The following is an 18,330-nucleotide window of genomic DNA, read 5'->3' as shown; positions in this document are numbered from 1 at the left end:
GTCTGTATCCACAAAAAGAAAAGGAATACTCACAAAAGCTTATACTCAAATAAATTGGTTAGTATCTAAGGTGCCACACGTACTCCTTTTCTTTTTTCTCTGTATGAAAGACTCCCTCCAACACTTACAATTGGCTTTTGCAGGAGTTTCCAGTCTGTTCTGTCCCTGTCCTGGACCCCAAGCAGGCTGGGACATGGTGTCCAGAGGCCCTGGAGCCACTGTTGCTGTAGTCCACAGAGTAGGACCCCAAGGAGGCTCAGTTCCGCGTTACAGGAGCTACCAAACTCCAAAGGGGGTCACATTGGTGTCAATTCAAGCTTTATCGTGAAAAAAGAAGTTTAAATCAAATGAAGAACGTTCACAGTGTTGGGCACCAGTTTTGCTAATTGATTTTAAGTTAAATGGGCTCCACTTAGAAAACAGAGAGCCTTAGCAACAAGTTATCTGAAGTTTGCTGTCTTTGTTTTTCCCTTTTAGGTGGGTGTAGCAGGCCTTAGGCAAAGGTGAGTTTGTGAGTCGCTTTTCATTGCACTATGTCAAGTCCCAAACAGCATATTTGCAACTTGAAAATAAGGCCAGGCCAGTCACAGGCACTGTCCCTCCGTCCCCATAGCCGTGGGGGTGTTTCACTTCTTACTAAAGCGATTTAATTCCTCAGGAGGGGTGGATCGTTCATGCTAGGGAATGAAAATCATTTTAGGAATTCCCTCTGCCATTTGGAGAGGTCCTACACCCCCTTCCCAGTTAAAGTTCTGAGCTACATGCTAAAGGCTCTTTCTCCCTGGGGACTTGGTTTCATGATGCAGCAGTGCAGGAATGATGGGAGTAAACATTATGTTTAGATTTGAAGTTTCCACGTCTCCAAAAGAATCACTTGACTCTGGACTGAGAAGCAGGAAGCACGTATCCCCTGCTGGCCAGACACGGATTCTGCGGGTCGGCTCCAAGGAAAACAGAAGTGAGTAAATGGAATCTTGCCTCTGCCTGTCCCTCCGGGAGGACTTCACTTATAATCTGGATTTGCGAGAGGACGAAAACAATGTATCTGTGTCACTACACCCGCTGTCCCTTCAGTCCCCGACCTCTGCCAATGCTCACAACGGTCTCCATCTGGGGGGTGGGCTTTCCCCTCCCATTCACTGGGTGCTAAAAAGAGCCTTTTCACTCCAGACTCCTGTTCCAGACTCCGGATGTTTGGTCAGAGTTCAGGGGATCTTTCTCGCCTAGCAGTGGATGTGAAATGCTGGCCGCAGCTTAGATATCTCCACTGCCAATGTGGGGATTCGCAGGGGAGTTCGGTAAAAGCCACGTTTCCTTACGAAAGAGCGTCCAGAGTGAAACGGCAAAATGAAAGGGAGCATGAGGAAATGGCACATACTAGCTCCTCAGTTTGGGAAGGACCCTCCCAATCAGGCCCGATTATTGACAGTGTCTGGGCTAGGCAGAAGGGACAACAGACGGACACAACATAGAAAATGCGCTTTTGTCCAGCAGGCGGCCTGTGTGTCACCTCTTTCCGAGGCAGGACTCTGGGATGATTAGGGGTCGCTTCTGGGAATGTGGAGCCCCGTGGTGACCCTAAAACGATTATTATGGGAAGGGCTTTGCTTTAGTGTATCCTGGACAGGTTCAGTCTAGCAGAGAAAGCCAATATAATATCCTCGATGCTGAAGCAAGCTATATTTAAACTGTAAATAAGGCGCATATGTTTAAAGGGGATGGTAACTAACCATTGGAACAAATTGACAAGGGTTGAGGTGGATTCTCACAGTCTACAAAACACGATATGCCTTTAAAAAAATCAAACAGATCTATTCTAATTCCAAATACATTATTCTGCGAAATTCCTCTGGCCTGTGTTACACAGGGGGTCAGACTAGATGATCACAATGATCCTTTCTGGGTTTGAAATCTGTAATCACTGGCTCTTGGAAGCCATCAAACTAGGCCAAAGGAAGCCACGAACATGTCAAGGTAAAAGTGACTCTTGGGCTCAGTAATTCAGTGGAGAGGTGAATCTGGCAGCAGTGATGGTTGGTGGCATGTATTGAGAGAGGCTGGTACCAGCTGGCAGCAGGGAAAGGGGCTGGTGGCAGAGAGAGAGGATTCCTTGGAGGAGAGCAGGATCGAGTAAGTAACACCAGAAATCATTTTAGCCCTAGAGAGAGAAAGTGCTGGAGTGAATGTGTCTGGGAAGCAGAACGGGGCTTCAAGTCATGCTGGTGAAGAGACGCAAACTCCCAAACATGGTATCAACAGAACGTCCCGGGACATGACACCTCCCCCTGCAAGTCCAACGATGGAGGAACCTGAGGGCATCGCGGTAGGGACTTGTTATATAGCATAAATATTCAAACTACTGTGTGGAAGTCCAGTGGCCTAAAGTCAGATGGCTTGGTCCAATGCCCTGGGGTCCTCATTATCACTCTGTTTGGGACAAGTTTCAGCATTCTTGTAATTCCTCTCCTGTCCCTTGTAAAATTGGTTTCCTGGCACTTTTGAAATGGGTAAGGAATATATATTGTCACTCTCACAAAACAGAGAAGTGGCTGGAATTCAACTGGAGACAAGTTCATGGAGCCTCTCTCCCAAGGCTTGACTGAATCCTCTTCCTCGGTGCTTGCTAAACACAGGGGCTTCTCCCCACTCATTGCATGGCCTGGCTCCTGAGTTTCTTATTTCAGCACCTGGTGCCACCACCCAAGGGCACTCCTTTCTGTGAGTGGGTCCCAGGGACACTGTCCTTTGGGAACATAACTAATGCTACTACTCTGTTGAAAAGGAATATAATCCAGCACACAAACAAGAAAGTCCACTCATAAGTCCCAACCAATGAAATGCCACACTGAAAGAGAATAATATAACAAAGGGGTGGGGGGCTTAGTGGGAATAGGAACTAAAGGCTCTAGGGAAGGAAAGTTTTAATGTAACTAAAATACTAAAACATGAACAATATAAAAAAATCTCCACCTCTCTGCATTCCCCAGTGCACAACCCCCAGCTCCCTCCCTGGCACCAGCCTAGGCAGATGGGATCCTGAGGATAAGCCCTGCAACAAAGGCTGTGGAGCTGTGAAAGTCAGCTAGGTTACACAAAAAGCAAGGGGCTCTCTTATGGTGTCTTCATCCCTGCGTGGGGAAGGGTCCCCTCCTGGCTCCCTTTTGTCGGCTGGCTCTGCCACTCTGATCACTGGTCTCTGCAGGACTGCTGCTCCCAGACCACACAATGAATTCCACAATACTTCAAAGTCCCCTTCTGTGTGGAAGGGCAGCTGATTAGAGACTCCCCAGGTTGTGCTGCTCCTGTCCCAGCTCCAAACTCAAACAGCCTCAAAGTGAAACCAAAACAATCCCTTTGCCTCTGAGGCAGCCTGTCCCCTGCCAATGAGGGACGGAGCAGTCCTGGCATTTCACTGGCCCAGCAAATTGTCCGTATAAATTACTCCCTCCAAAACTCCCCTTTGGCGTTTGTAGGAGTTTCCTGTCTGTTCTGTCCCTGGCTGGGACCCTACGCAGGCTGGGCCATGGTGTCCAGAGGTGGGCTAGAGCCATTGCCGCTGTGGTCCAGAGAGTAGGATCCCTAGAGGCCCAGTTCAGTGCTCCAGGAGCTAGCAAGCTTCAAAGGAGGTTACAGACATCCATTCACAGCTTCTCTCTATACAGGAAGTTTAAAACACGTGAAGAATGTCCACTGTAACTGGCACCAGTTTTACTAACTGATATCCAGTTAACTGGGCTCCACTTAGAAAACAGAGAAAGCCTTAGCAACAAGTTATCTGACGTTTGCTGTCTTTTTCCTTTCTAGGTGTATGTATTGGATCTTAGGCAAAGGTTAGTTTGTGAGTTGCCCTTGACTGCGCTATGAAGTGTTCAACAACATATTTGTAACTTGAAAATATGTCCTGGCAAGACCCAGGCACTGTCCCTCTGTCCCCATAGCCCTGGTGGTGTTTAACTTCTTACTGAAGTCATTTAATTCCCCGGAGGGGTGGATAATTCATGGGAGAGAATGAGAAGGAAAAGTCATTTGGACAGTCTCTGCTATTTGAGGAGATCCCCCTGCCCTCTCCCACATCGAACATTTAATCTGTATTCTGTCAGCCTTCTCTTCTGCATGGTGTTTGTTGTATGGATGTTGAAAGTGCAGGAATGATGAGAGTAACTCTTTTGTTCAGATTCGAAGGTCACATTTCTGAATCGAGCTGCTGACTCTGGACTAAAAAAAGTGAGTGCTTCTCTGCTAGAGATACCATGGGGGAGGCCATGGGGGCTGGCTCCACACAAAACACAGGGACGGGAAAATGGTTCCTGCCTCTTCATCAGTGCATCCAGTTTAGTTATTCCCTGGGTTCATTAGCACCTGATAATATTGTATTTGTGTAATGTTGCCTGGTATCCTCCTGTTATCCACCTCTCCCAGTGCCCTCACTGAGCTCCATGTGGGGCAGGGTAGAACTATTCCCCTTGCCTTTCTCTAGTTCCTTAAGAGTCACCTCACTCCAGACTCACCCTCTGAGGCCAGAGTTCAAGCTCCCTCTCTCTTAGATGGCCCAACAGTGACTGACCCAATGTAACTGTCTGCAGCTGCAGATCAGGGTGCCTTAGAGAAATGCCCTGGGAACAAGAGAGGCTCAGCAGAGAAAGTACGGGGGAAACAAGACAAGGGATGATAGGCACCAAAGGTGATGTGGATGTAGCTGATCACTATGAAACAAATCTTAAAGAAAGTCCCAAGCCTTGGGGGCAGCAGAGAGGACCCCCTTGTGTTTTAGAAAGTCCCTTTCCTCTCCAGCAGGCACCTGTTCCCTCAGGCAGGATTATGGGATGCTGCTTGTCCCAGGAAACATTGGTTATCCAAGAACCCCACAGTCAGGAGCTGGATTATCCCCTGTCAGGTCTCAGATCAGCATTTGGGCTGTACCTCCACTCAGGCCAAAATGGGCAGAGCTGGAACTACACATATAGACTCATGTTGCCAAACTTAGTCTTAAAAAAGCATAGAAAACAGCTACAGCCATGAACAGCGTGTTCTGCTTTCTACTCCTGTTAGCCCAGCAGAGACGTCACTGCTACAGGTGATGGTGCTGGAGCCTAATCAACGTGAGGGGCACATCCTCTATTCATGTTCCATTGATATATGGCTTATAAATGGTTAGTAAACGATGAATAGATGTTATAAGCACATCAGTGGACAGTATTATAGATGGTTTAATCCATGGCTATAAGCGACATTTTGTCCTATCTGTGTTGCAAATAGAGCTGTGGGGGAAATTAATTTCCCATTTTGTGGCACATTCCATAGTTTTGACAAAAGCCCATTTTTTTAAAAATTTCCTCCTAAATGGAATTTTGAAAAATGTCATTTTGTTTCATTCAGAACATTCACAAAAATGAAATATTTTGTCTTCTAAAAACATATTACATATAATATAAAATGAAAAACAACAAAGCATTCTTTTTCCAAAAACGTCAAAACAGAACAATTTGGTCTTGTTGAATTTTTGCCCCAAAACTAAATTGAATCAGAATTTACATGTTCCTGTGAAATGTTTAAATTTTGGTGAAATGTCATTTTCTGACACTTTCTATTGGACAATTTTTGACAGGCTCTGGTTATAAGCCATGGTTTCAAGAAGCCTCTTTCCTGTCTTCGGAACTTATCTGACCTCTTCCCAGTCTTTAATATATTTATGCTCACAACTCCCCTGTGAGGCAGGGAAGTGCTCTTATCCCCTTTTTACAGAGGGGGAAACTGGGGTCCATGTAGACTAAATTACTTTCCCAGCTTACCCAGGGAGTCAGTGACGGGACAGGGAATTGAATGTAGGTCCTCCAATCCCTGACCTATCCTTCTTTCCCCCCGTCCCCTTCCTCTTGGTCTATATAGCAAAATCAATCTGTCATTTATTGTGTATTAACCTTTTAAATGTAACCTGTAGCGAGGTAGAGACTCCCTGGCACGGCACCTCCTGCTGGTCATCTTGGGACTTAGCTCTTTCAGCACTCAGAGCGCCCTCTACTGGCCGGTGTCTCACCTGCCTCAGGCCCTGTGTCCCTCCCGGACTCCGGTGCCCCTTGACCTTAGAGTTCTGCCCCAGCAGCACCCCACTCTCTGGGTCTCCCCTCTCAGGGAAACCCCCATCCCTTTATCCCCACCTTGCCTCAGTGGCTACTGCCAGTCATAATCTGGGCAGACTGCACTGGACAGACTTTCACTGGGCAGACTGCAGTGTGTAATGGCCACTCATCATTGGCAAGGTGGGTTTGGACCAGCTGCCTCTGCCTAACCCCAGACCACACCTCTGCAGCCCCAGTACCTTCTTTAGGCCTTGCACAAGACCTGCAGCCTGGGGAGTTGCCAGGCTTGAGCTCCCCAGCTCCTCTTGCCTTTCCCCAGCACTACTCTACCTCTGGTACCCTGCTCCCAGGCAGCTAGGTCCTTCTCTCTCCACTGCTAGAGAAACACCAACCCAGCCCCTCCCTGAGCCCTTATAACAGGGCCAGGTGTGGCCTGATTGGGGCTTGGCCCCAGCTGTGGCTGCTTCCCCAATCAGCCTAGCCTTTTCTCTCAGGAGTTGGCAAAATTCTTTCCTGGGTGTCTGGCTTGTGAGTCTTGCCCATATGCTCAGGGTTTAGCTGATCGCCATATTTGGGGTCGGGAAGGAATTTTCCTCCAGGGCAGATTGGAAGAGGCCCTGGAGATTTTTCGCCTTCCTCTGTAGCATGGGGCATGGGTCACTTGCTGGAGGATTCTCTGCTCCTTGAAGTCTTTAAACCACTATTTGAGGACTTCAATGGCTCAGACATAGGTGAGAGGTTTATTGCAGGAGTGGGTGGGTGAGATTCTGTGGCCTGCGTTGTGCAGGAGGTCGGACTATATGATCATAATGGTACCTTCTGACCTTAGTATCTATGAATCTATAACTGCCACACTACATAACTCAAGTACAGAATGTGACCCAAAAAGGGTTCATGATGTTGCAATTGTAGAATTTTCATTACTGGGGATTATGCATACAAAGGGAGAGCACAGTTTGCCTTTCAGGCCCAAGGGGGATTTTTTGATGCTGGTGGTCAGAAAAAAAACAAGAACAAGAAATTTTTTCCACAATGAGCTGATTTCCTCTAAAAAAACGAGGAGTACTCATGGCACCTTAGAGACGAACAAATGTATTTGAGCATAAGCTTTCGTGGGCTAAAACCCACTTCATCAGACGCATGCAGTGGAAAATACAGTAGGAATATATATATATATATACACACACAGAGAGAGAACATGAAAAATGGGTATTGCCATACACACTATAACGAGAGTGATCAATTTAGGTGAGCTATTATCAGCAGAAGAGAAAAACCTTTTGTAGTGATAATCAGGATGACCCATTTCCCACAGTTGACAAGAAGGCGTGAGTGACAGTAGGGGGGGAAATAAGCATGGGAAAATAGTTTTACTTTTTGTAATGACCCATCCACTCCCAGTCTTTGTTCAAGCCTAATTTGATGGTGTCCAGTTTGCAAATTAATTCCAATTTAGCAGTCTCTCATTGGAGTCTGTTTTTGAAGTGTTTTTATTGTAATATATCAACTTTTAGGTCTGTATTTGAGTGACCAGGGAGATTGAAGTGTTCTCCGACTGGTTTTTGAATGTTATAATTCTTGACGTCTGATTTGTGTCCATTTATTCTTTTACGTAGAGACTGTCCGGTTTGGCCAATGTACCTGGCAGAGGGGCATTGCTGGCATATGATGGCATGTATCATATTGGTAGATGTGCAGGTGAACAAGCCTCTGATAGTGTGGCAGATGTGATTAGGTCCTATGATGGTGTCCCCTGAATAGATATGTGGACACAGTTGGCAACAGACTTTGCTGCAAGGATAGGTTCCTAGGTTAGTGGTTGTGTTATGTGGTGTGTGGTTGCTGGTGAGTATTTGCTTCAGGTTGGGGGTCTGTCTGTAAGCAAGGACTGGCCTGTCTCCCAATATCTGTGAGAGTGAGGGATCATCCTTCAGGATAGGTTGTAGATCCTTGATGATGCACTGGAGAGGTTTTAGTTGGGGGCTGAAGGTGACGGCTAGTGGCGTTCTGTTACTTTCTTTGTTGGGCCTGTCCTGTAGTAGGTGACTTCTGGCTCTGTCAATCTGTTTCTTCACTTCAGGAGGTGGGTATTGTAGTTGTAAGGATGCTTGATAGAGATCTTGTAGGTGTTTGTCTCTGTCTGAGGGGTTGGAGCAAATGCGGTTGTATCTTAGAGCTTGGCTGTAGACAATAGATTGTGTGGTGTGGTCAGGGTGAAAGCTGGAGGCATGTACGTTAAGTATAGTGGTCAGAAGGTTTCCGGTATAGGGTGGTATTTATGTGACCATCGGTTATTAGCATTGTAGTATCCAGGAAGTGGATCTCTTGTGTGGACTGGTCCAGGCTGAGGTTGATGGTGGGATGGAAATTGTTGAAATCATGGTGGAATTCCTCAAGGGCTTCTTTTCCATGGGTCCAGATGATGAAGATGTCATCGATGTAGCGCAAGTAGGGGCATTAGGGGACGAGAGCTGAGGAAGCGTTGTTCTAAGTCAGACATAAAAATGTTGGCGTACTGTGGGGCCATGTGGGTACCCATTATCAGTGCCACTGATTTGAAGGTATACATTGTCCCCAAATGTGAAATAGTTATGGGTGAGGACAAAGTCACAAGGTCAGCCACTAGGTTTGCCGAGACATTATCAGGGATAGTGTTCCTGACGGCTTGTAGTCCATCTTTGTGTGGAATGTTGGTGTAGAGGGCTTCTGCATCCATAGTGGCCAGGATGGTGTTTTCAGGAAGATCACCGATGGATTGTAGTTTCCTCAGAAAGTCAGTGGTGTCTCAAAGATAGCTGGGAGTGCTGGTGGCGTAGGGCCTGAGGAGGGAGCCTAAGTAGCCAGACAATCCTGCTGTCGGGGTGGCAATGCCTGAGATGATGGGGCATCCAGGATTTCCAGGTTTATGGATCTTGGGTAGCAGATGGAAGACCCCTGGTCGGGGTTCTAGGGGTGTGTATGTGCAGATTTGTTCTTGTGCTTTTTCAGGGAGTTTCTTGAGCAGATGGTATAGTTTCTTTTGGTAACCCTGAGTGGGATCAGAGGGGAATGGGCTGGAGAATGTGGAGTTGGAGAGCTGCCGAGCAGCCTCTTTTTCATATTCTGACCTTTTCATGATGACGACAGCACCTCCTTTGTCAGTCTTTTTGATTCGGATGTCAGAGTTGTTCCTGAGGCTGTGGATGGTGTTGTGTTCTGCACGGCTGAGGTTATGGGCCAAGTGATGCTGCTTTTCCACTATTTCAGCCCATGCACGTCGGCGGAAGCACTCTATGTAGAAGTCCAGTCTGTTGTTTCGACCTTCAGGAGGAGTCCACGCAGAATCCTTCTTTTTGTAGTGTTGCTAGGAAGGTATCTGTCGGTTAGTGTGTTGTTCAGAGGTGTGTTGGAAATATTCCTTGAGTTGGAGATATCGAAAATAGGATTCTAGGTCACCACAAAACTGTATCATGTTTGTGGGGGTGGAGGGGCAGAAGGAGAGGCCCCGAGATAGGACAGATTATTCTGCTGGGCTAAGAGTATAGCTGGATAGATTAACAATATTGGTGGGTGGGTTAAGGGAACCACTGTTGTGGTCCCTTTTGGCATGTAGTAGTTTAGATAGTTTTGTGTCCTTTTTCCTTTGTAGAGAAGCAAAGTGTGTGTGGTAAATGGCTTGTCTAGTTTTTCTAAAGTCCAGCCACGAGGAAGTTTGTGTGGAAGGTTGGTTTTTTATGAGAGGATCCAGTTCTGAGAGCCCATTCTTAATCTTTCCCTGTTTGCTGTATAGGATGTTGATCAGGTGGTTCCGCAGTTTCTTTGAGAGTGTGTGGCACAATTTGTCAGCATAGTCTGTGTGGTATGTAGATTATAGTGGATTTTTTACCTTTAGTCCTTTGGTATGATGCCCATCTGTTTGCCTTTGGAAAGGAAGATGAAGTCTGTCTGTATCTGTACGAGTTTTTTCATGAAGTTTATGGATTTCCACTTCATACGGCTAAATGCAGTGCATTGCATGGTGACAGGTTTCAGAGAGCTAGCTGTGTTAGTCTGTATCAGCAAAAAGAACAAGGAGTCCTTGTGTCACCTTAGAGACGAACAAATTTATCTGAGCATAAGCTTTCGTGGGCTAAACCCACTTCATCGGATGCATGCAGTGGAAAATACAGTAGGAAGATATAGATATACACAGAGAACATGAAAATGGGTGTTGCCATACACACTATAAGGAGAGTGATCAATTAAGGTGAGCTGTTATCAGCAGAAGAGAAAAACCTTTTGTAGTGATAATCAGGATGACCCATTTCCCACAGTTGACAAGAAGGCGTGAGTGACAGTGGGGGGGAAATAAGCATGGGAAAATAGTTTTACTTTTTGTAATGACCCATCCACTCCCAGTCTTTGTTCAAGCCTAATTTGATGGTGTCCAGTTTGCAAATTAATTCCAATTCAGCCGTCTCTCATTGGAGTCTGTTTTTGAAGTTTTTGAAGTTTTTTGAAGGAGACCAAGGCTCCTTGTTTAACAGCTGATATTTCTAAGTGTTCTAAAATCCACATGGAGACACAGATGGTTTTGAAAATTGCTATGCCTTATCAGGGCCAGGGATAGAGTTAATCCTCTGGGACAGGAAATTTAGTAGAGCATTTTTGGAAAATTTTTCATTGAAATAGCATTTCTTGAGTTCACACTAGTTCATAAATTAGACAATAACCCAGCGTTGTTTACTGGATCCCATGCTGGTGTTTCCCATTTCAATTCTGGTGAATTCTGTGTGTGGGAGATCCATGGATCAGTTCTTGGAGTTGGGCAGATCCTACTGCTGAAATGACCAAACTTTTTCCCAACTCTGACGGTAAAAAAATCTCTCTCCACAGCAAATATGACTCTGGATCCAACCACAGCTCCTCCTCAACCTGTCCTGTCAGTGAATCAGAACATTGTGGTATTTGGTGACAAATGGAAGAGTCTGCCCAACAATCCTAGATATATGCCTTGAAATGTAGGCCATACTTACAGGATGAGGAACTCTATCCTGGGAAGCAGTGTCTCTTGAAAAGATTTAAGCATGGTGATGGATAATCAGATGACCACGAGCTCCCATTATGATGCTGTGGCCAAAAGAACTAATGTGATCCTTGGATGCATAAACCGGAATTTTGAGTCGAAACAGAGCACTTATTTTACCTCTGTGTTTGGCACAGTTGCGACCACTGTTGGAAAGCTGCATTCAGTTCTGATGTCCACTGTTCAAGAAGGATGTTGATAAATTCAGAGGTTCCAGAGAAAAGCCACAAGAATGGTTAAAGGCCTAGACAACATGCTTTGTAGTGATAGACTCAAAGACCGCAATTTACTTAGCTTAAAAGATGATGGTTAATGGGTGACTTGATTACAGTCTATACATCCTGAGATGGGAAATACATATTTAATAATGGATTTTTCAGTCTAGCAGAGAAAGGTATAATGCAGTCCAATGGCTGGATGTTGAAGCAAGACAAATTCAGACAGGAAATAAGGCGTACATTTTTAACAGTAAGAGTAATTAACCATTGGAGCAACTTACCAAGGGTCATGATGGATTCTCCATCAATGACCATTTTGTAAATGAGATTGCATGTTTTTCTTAGGGATCTGCTCTAGGAATTATTTTGGAGAAGTTCTTTGGTTTGTTTTGTAGAGGAGGTCAGTCTAGAAGATCACAATGGTCCCTTCTGGCCTTAGAATCTATGAATCTGGAGAGATTTGATGTTTCTGTCCTAGCATCTGAGGGCTTCACCTTGGGGAAGCTTCAATGGGAGGTGGAGGAGGGGAAATGGGTAAGTGGGCTGTTGGGGTTGCCATGGCCTCCAAGGAAGAAGAGAGAGATCAACATTAAAACTATGGAGAGGATCTGGGTTCTCACCTTATTTAAAAGCTGCCCTCCTGCCACCAATAAATATTTCATTCTGTCCAAACTGTGCAGTGGATACAAACACTCACTTCATTGATCATTCATCAAACAAGTTTGTGTTTCCAGGCTATAACCGTAACCCATTTCCAGGGGATGCTGTGTGGGTTAATTGGTTACAGTTTGTAAAGAAGATCTATAATACTGTGTAAATACTACATGCCACCCTCAGTGTACAGTGTGTTGGTATTTTGTCCTATACGTTACCTGAGAATGGAAGCGCTCACACCCCCATGTACTGATCCAAGACAAATGATGTTAAAATGGAGCTAAGGCTGGGAGAACAGATCAGTGATTCAGGGTAAACGACATTGCCGGGCTGTTGCAATAATTCTCAAAACTGAGCCTTCCAAACGCAGGAAATGCACAGTTAGGGTTAAACAACACAGAAGCAGCCTCAGCCTCTGCTGGAGCAAGGGAGTGGGAGGGAGAGATGGGGCCGACTAGGACTGTCCCTTACGCGCCTCCCCAGTGCCCTGGGCAGGGGTGACTCACTGCCCTGTCCGTCTGGGGTACTAGGGCCCATGCAGCATGCCCCTCCCCCAGGCCATATGGACAAGAGGAACAGTCCATGAAGGCGCAGGCCCTGGTCAGAGAAACTCCCCTGCACACAGGGCAGGCGCAGCCGCAGCCCTGGCAGGTTTCGCAGCAGGGGCCGTCAGCCACTGATGATGTCGTCAGGCTGCTTCACACAGCAGGTGTTCCGGGCCCCATCCCCTGGGCCGACTGGCTGTTTGCTCCACCCCCTCCCCCATCCCAAATGGTCCCCAACCCCTTCCTGCCCCCACCCTGCACCTCGGCCTCACCGCGCTGTGGGAGGGAAAGCGGTGCCTTTCAAGGTGTTGAGCACAGATATTTCCACTCTTTACCCCCAGGTGTTTCCCCCCCATGCATTAGGGGACAGCCCCAACTTTAACAATTGGGCTACATTTTGAAATAAAGAAATTGTTTATTAAAATTAAAATAAAAAAAAGACAGTGAGTATGACAAATAATTGATTAATAGTATGCAAATTAGCTGCACAGTATGAAAACAAAGGTTAATAATTGGACAATACAATGTATTAATACTGCTTTAAAACAACATCCTAATCACGTGTGAAATTCTAGCATATAAGAAAATATTAAAAGCAGGCTGATGAATGTTGTTGTAAAGACTAGTCTCATGGAAGTGAATATGAAATTCAATAAGCCATGAGAATTAACAACAGCATTCAATCCATTCGACCATCAAGGGGTGTTCTTCTACAAATGAGGTTGGCTGATGGCCAAGCATCATCAACATAATTCCGTCACCGTACTTAAAGAAATAGGGCCATAGAACCACAGGTCAATTCAATGAACTAGATTACAAACACTGTAATTCAAGTGAATAGCAAAGATCTGAACTAAAGTCAAGAAATGAAAATAAAGCTGGATGAAATAACGTACTTGAAAGCAGCGCCAACGTAAACAAAGGCAAGTACAACACACTAGTGATTCCTTTTCATTGTGTTTTAAATATATGGTTCTCCAGGTGTAAGCAGGGATAGCGTCGATGGGTGCAGCTTTTGCACCGACACTTGCCTCTAAGGGATGGGATATTCTGTTAGATCCCATCCCATCACTTGCCCAGGGGCTAGTTCCCTACACTCTATTGTCCAGTGTTTTATCATGTCCTAGTTTTCAATGTCCCATGCCCCAGGGGAGTGGTTTCCTCACCCCCCGAGCTCTTTTTGTTTGACAGATTCTTATGTTCATGTTAAGGCCTTAGGTCAAGAGAATTTCACCTAATGACTCCTGCATCCAGCCCAATGACTTGTGGTTGAGCAGAACTTTTAAAAAGAGTTTTCCAATTAAAAGACTCCAAACAATGGAAAATCCACCACATCCTTTGGGAAACTGCTCCAATAGTTAAGTGCCCTAAATAATTATTTCCTGAGATTCAGGCCACATTTTCCCTTGTCATTGCATTCACCCTCCTTGCCCAGCACACCTTAATAGGTTCCCCCTATATACATCCTTTTCTCTCCGGTATGTTCTCAAATCTCCCATGGGGTTTCTCTAGACTAGAGTTTGTTCCCCTATTTTAACTTCAGTAAGTTTATTGCCAGTTAACTCAAGTGAACACACATAATTGTAAATGTTCATCTCAGCACTTCACAACCATTTGTTGTAGGATACAGACGTTTGTGGTTTATTCCAGAGCCCAGCCACAGATGTTCTGTCTAGACTGTGATTGAAGGTGTGTTGTGTATGCTAACTCACACATGTTAAACCTCTAGTAAAAACTTGGAACAAGGGGAGCTAGATACCTAACCTACCTTGGTGCTTTTGCAAATTCCACTAGCGATGGGAGACCCAAGGGGATCGTATTCACAACAACACTCTCCATTTGTAGTGCGTGACTTTTAAGTACCCTGCTGCCCAGCGGAATATACAGCCCTGAGTTAGGTGCTAAGGCTCCCCATGCAATGCACAGGGAGAGTTAGGTGCCTAAACATGGGATTCACAGAAGCCAACAAGAGGAGTGGGGAGCCACCGACGCTATCCAGTGGGGAATCTAATCGCCTTCTATGATGAGATTACTGCTTCTGTGGATGAAGGGAAAGCAGTGGATGTATTGTTTCTTGACTTTAGCAAAGCTTTTGACACGGTCTCCCACAGTATTCTTGTCAGCAAGTTAAGGAAGTATGGGCTGGATGAATGCACTATAAGGTGGGTAGAAAGTTGGCTAGATTGTCGGGCTCAACGGGTAGTGATCAATAGCTCCATGTCTAGTTGGCAGCCGGTGTCAAGTGGAGTGCCCCAGGGGTCGGTCCTGGGGCCGGTTTTGTTCAATATCTTCATAAATGATCTGGAGGATGGTGTGGATTGCACTCTCAGCAAATTTGCGGATGATACTAAACTGGGAGGAGTGGTAGATACGCTGGAGGCAGGGGTAGGATACAGAGGGACCTAGACAAATTGGAGGATTGGGCCAAAAGAAATCTGATGAGGTTCAATAAGGATAAGTGCAGGGTCCTGCACTTAGGACGGAAGAACCCAATGCACAGCTACAGACTAGGGACCGAATGGCTAGGCAGCAGTTCTGCGGAAAAGGACCTAGGGGTTACAGTGGACGAGAAGCTGGATATGAGTCAGCAGTGTGCCCTTGTTGCCAAGAAGGCCAATGGCATTTTGGGATGTATAAGTAGGGGCATAGCGAGCAGATCGAGGGACGTGATCGTTCCCCTCTATTCGACATTGGTGAGGCCTCATCTGGAGTACTGTGTCCAGTTTTGGGCCCCACACTACAAGAAGGATGTGGATAAATTGGAGAGAGTCCAGCGAAGGGCAACAAAAATGATTAGGGGTCTGGAACACATGACTTATGAGGAGAGGCTGAGGGAACTGGGATTGTTTAGTCTACAGAAGAGAAGAATGAGGGGGGATTTGATAGCTGCTTTCAACTACCTGAGAGGTGGTTCCAGAGAGGATGGTTCTAGACTATTCTCAGTGGTAGAAGAGGACAGGACAAGGAGTAATGGTCTCAAGTTGCAGTGGGGGAGGTTTAGGTTGGATATTAGGAAAAACTTTTTCACTAGGAGTGTGGTGAAACACTGGAATGCGTTACCTAGGGAGGTGGTAGAATCTCCTTCCTTAGATGTTTTTAAGGTCAGGCTTGACAAAGCCCTGGCTGGGATGATTTGATTGGGGATTGGTCCTGCTTTGAGCAGGGGGTTGGACTAGATGACCTCCTGAGGTCCCTTCCAACCCTGATATTCTATGATTCTATGATTCTATGAATGTCATGGAGGGGGCATGCCTAAGCCCTGTCATCAAAGGGAGTTTGTCTGGGCCAGAGTGAGGTGCCTATCTCTGTACACATGGGAGACGCAAGGTCAAGTCACTGCTCCACATCAGGCAGATGGGGGAATTGAACTTGAGTTGCCCATATTCTGGTGGGTGCTCTATCTACTGGGCTAAAAATTATTTGACAGGAGGGCAATGACCACGTTGTCTTCTAGTGGCTTTGTCGGGGTTTAGATGGGCTCTGAGCACATCTACTGGATCAGGCTTTTCAGGCAAGCCAGGCAGGGGAACACCTCGTCTGTGAATCCCTCTGGGCCGTAGGCATTAGTTACACACCAAGCTGCTGGGTGCTGTGAGGATGGAAGTGGGTGTGTCCATGCTCAGCTGCTGAAATTTAGGTGGATTATACACAGGAACAGAAAAAAAAACCCCTTTTGAGCCATCGCTGGAAGCATCTACACAATGGTGCTACAGAGGCATAGCTCCAGCACTGTAGCGTAGATATGGCCTAGGTCTGGGGTTCTCACAATGGATTTTTTGATAACCTCAGAGTGTGGCCACCAACTTTTGCTGGTGGCCGCTCTGAGAATTTTTCCTAAAAATACTTAATTAACTTTAGGAAAAACAAAGCAATATGCACATATACACGTCCAACTCCAAATTGTAATTTATTTATGTAGGGTTCTTTTTGCAGACTCAATCATAAAAATTATGTACAGTTGTCTCTATTCTTTACTGGACCTTAACGGACTAGAAACACAAATAAGGCACTTTGTATGTTTTGATTATTTTTTAAATTGCTAGTTAGCAAATCTGCTACTGTGAAAAGTGATATTTGTATATTTGTTAATTTCACTTTTCACAGCAGACTTACTCAGCCCTGGCATGCTGGGGGACAAATTAAGCCCTGGATGAGGAGGTGGATAAGGAGGCGGGGGGCCAAGGGCCATGGGTGGCTGGAGGAGGCAGTGGGGGTCGAGGTGATGACAGGGGGGTGAGTCCAAGGATGGAGCCCAAAACCCTGCAAGTGGGGGACAGAGCCCGTTGTGCTGCATGGCCAGAGACTGCCCCCCACAACCCCAGGGCAGAAGCCTGAAGCCCAAGCCCCTGGGAAGGTGAGGGACTCACACTGGTTGCCTGCTCCTACAGTGTCTGTGGCTCTGGAAGGGGGTAGGGACCATACCCTGCAGGCAACCCCCTGGGAGGAGCTGCTTCTAACCCCCCTCCCCCCCACCGCCCCATCACAGCCCAGAAGGCTGTGGCCACAAGAAAAGCCTCTGGTTGTCACATGCAGCTATGGTGGCCGCATTTGTGAAATGCTGGCCTAGGTCTTCTCTGCTTCATTTTCAACATGTTGTTTATGGAGGTTGTCCTGGGGGATCTTCATGCCACAAGCTTTATTTGGCTCCATGTCTTATCTATCTGGCTGGTGAAAGTCAGTGTGGAATTACTGAGTTCTTTGACACCAGTGCTCTGGGATCTGCACCGGCTGCCTGTTGGCTTCCATGTGGTGTTTAAGGTGCTGGTTTTAACACTGAGCACCCTACATGGCCTAGGAGACCTTCCTGCTTGAGAGACACCTCCCTTCACATGCCATAACACTGCTCTGCGAGAGGTGAGTGGAGACACTTGAACTTGGTATAAAAGAAGAGTTGCTGGCAGGATGTTCCTTGGACTGAAATCACCTGAACCTGGTGACCCTCTGGCCGCACTGCAAAGCCCGTCCGTTTGAGCCGGCCCCACCAGACAGCTGAGGCAGGTGGGACAGGTTCTGGTGGGGAGATCTGAAGGGTGGGGAGATTTTAATATGTAATATGTATTGGGAGGGGGAAAGTATGCTGCTGTGTGGGTTTGTGATGATTTTTTATTGCACCATCTGATGGAAGGCGAGGATAGGTGCACTTTACTGCCTCAGGGCTTAGGTGTTCGGTTACACTTTCTGCTATAAATCCAGATGATGATACAATACATGCCCCTGAAATAATTCAATATCACGGCCCTCTCAGTCAGACTACAGGGGTTCCAGTGCCGTGATTGCTCTGTCATCTTATTGTACATCAGTGACTCTGTGGGGTTTGATCTCTGAGGTTGGACCAGTTTCATTTTTAGCTGGGTGTAGGATCATTTCCTCAGCGCCAAGTTTCTCTTAATGGGCATTCAATATAGTTTTATTGTTATAGCTTTGTACGTTGGATATTAATGAAACCTGATGAGAGTCCGAAGTCCCCAGACTTTGCTCCGGTAACTGGGGCTATAGCTGTTCCTCACTGCCCCAACAGGCAGAGTTAGATCTCGCTCCATGGGGGGCCACTAGGCATTTGTAATCAATCTACCAACATATTTAAAGAGGAAATACTTATTGAAATAGGTACAGAAATCATCTTAGCACCACCCTGCCTTCATTCAAATCCTTCTTAAAAACCCAGCTTTCTTGCACGGCCCTCTGTAGGCAGGTTGTCACGTACAGAATAAATGTCGTCTCCCCTTGTTATCGCTCTTCTGTGCCTTTAGACTGCCACCTCTTTGGGGCAGGGACTGTCTTTATTTTGAATG

General features: G+C 46.3%; 2 protein-coding genes across 2 annotated transcripts in view; one reads left to right on the top strand and one right to left on the bottom strand.

The window, feature by feature from the left end:
* LOC102930774 (class I histocompatibility antigen, F10 alpha chain) overlaps positions 1-18,330 on the bottom strand; it is a 1,343,638-nt gene that overhangs the window by 1,202,423 nt on the left and 122,885 nt on the right. The gene's annotated exons all lie outside the window — the stretch shown is intronic.
* Positions 1-18,330, top strand: part of LOC122465454 (E3 ubiquitin-protein ligase TRIM41-like) — a 55,710-nt gene that overhangs the window by 21,175 nt on the left and 16,205 nt on the right. Inside the window, exons 10-11 of the mRNA XM_043545241.1 lie at positions 2,157-2,323; positions 3,805-3,830. Of these exons, the coding sequence (XP_043401176.1) occupies positions 2,157-2,323; positions 3,805-3,830 (193 nt within the window). The remainder of the gene's footprint in view (positions 1-2,156; positions 2,324-3,804; positions 3,831-18,330) is intronic.

The sequence above is a fragment of the Chelonia mydas genome, chromosome 4, assembly GCF_015237465.2.
Source record: "Chelonia mydas isolate rCheMyd1 chromosome 4, rCheMyd1.pri.v2, whole genome shotgun sequence".
Classification (NCBI taxonomy): Eukaryota; Metazoa; Chordata; order Testudines; family Cheloniidae; genus Chelonia; species Chelonia mydas.
The sequence above is the reverse complement of the archived record's forward strand: the minus strand, read 5'-3'. Positions and strand labels throughout refer to the sequence as shown.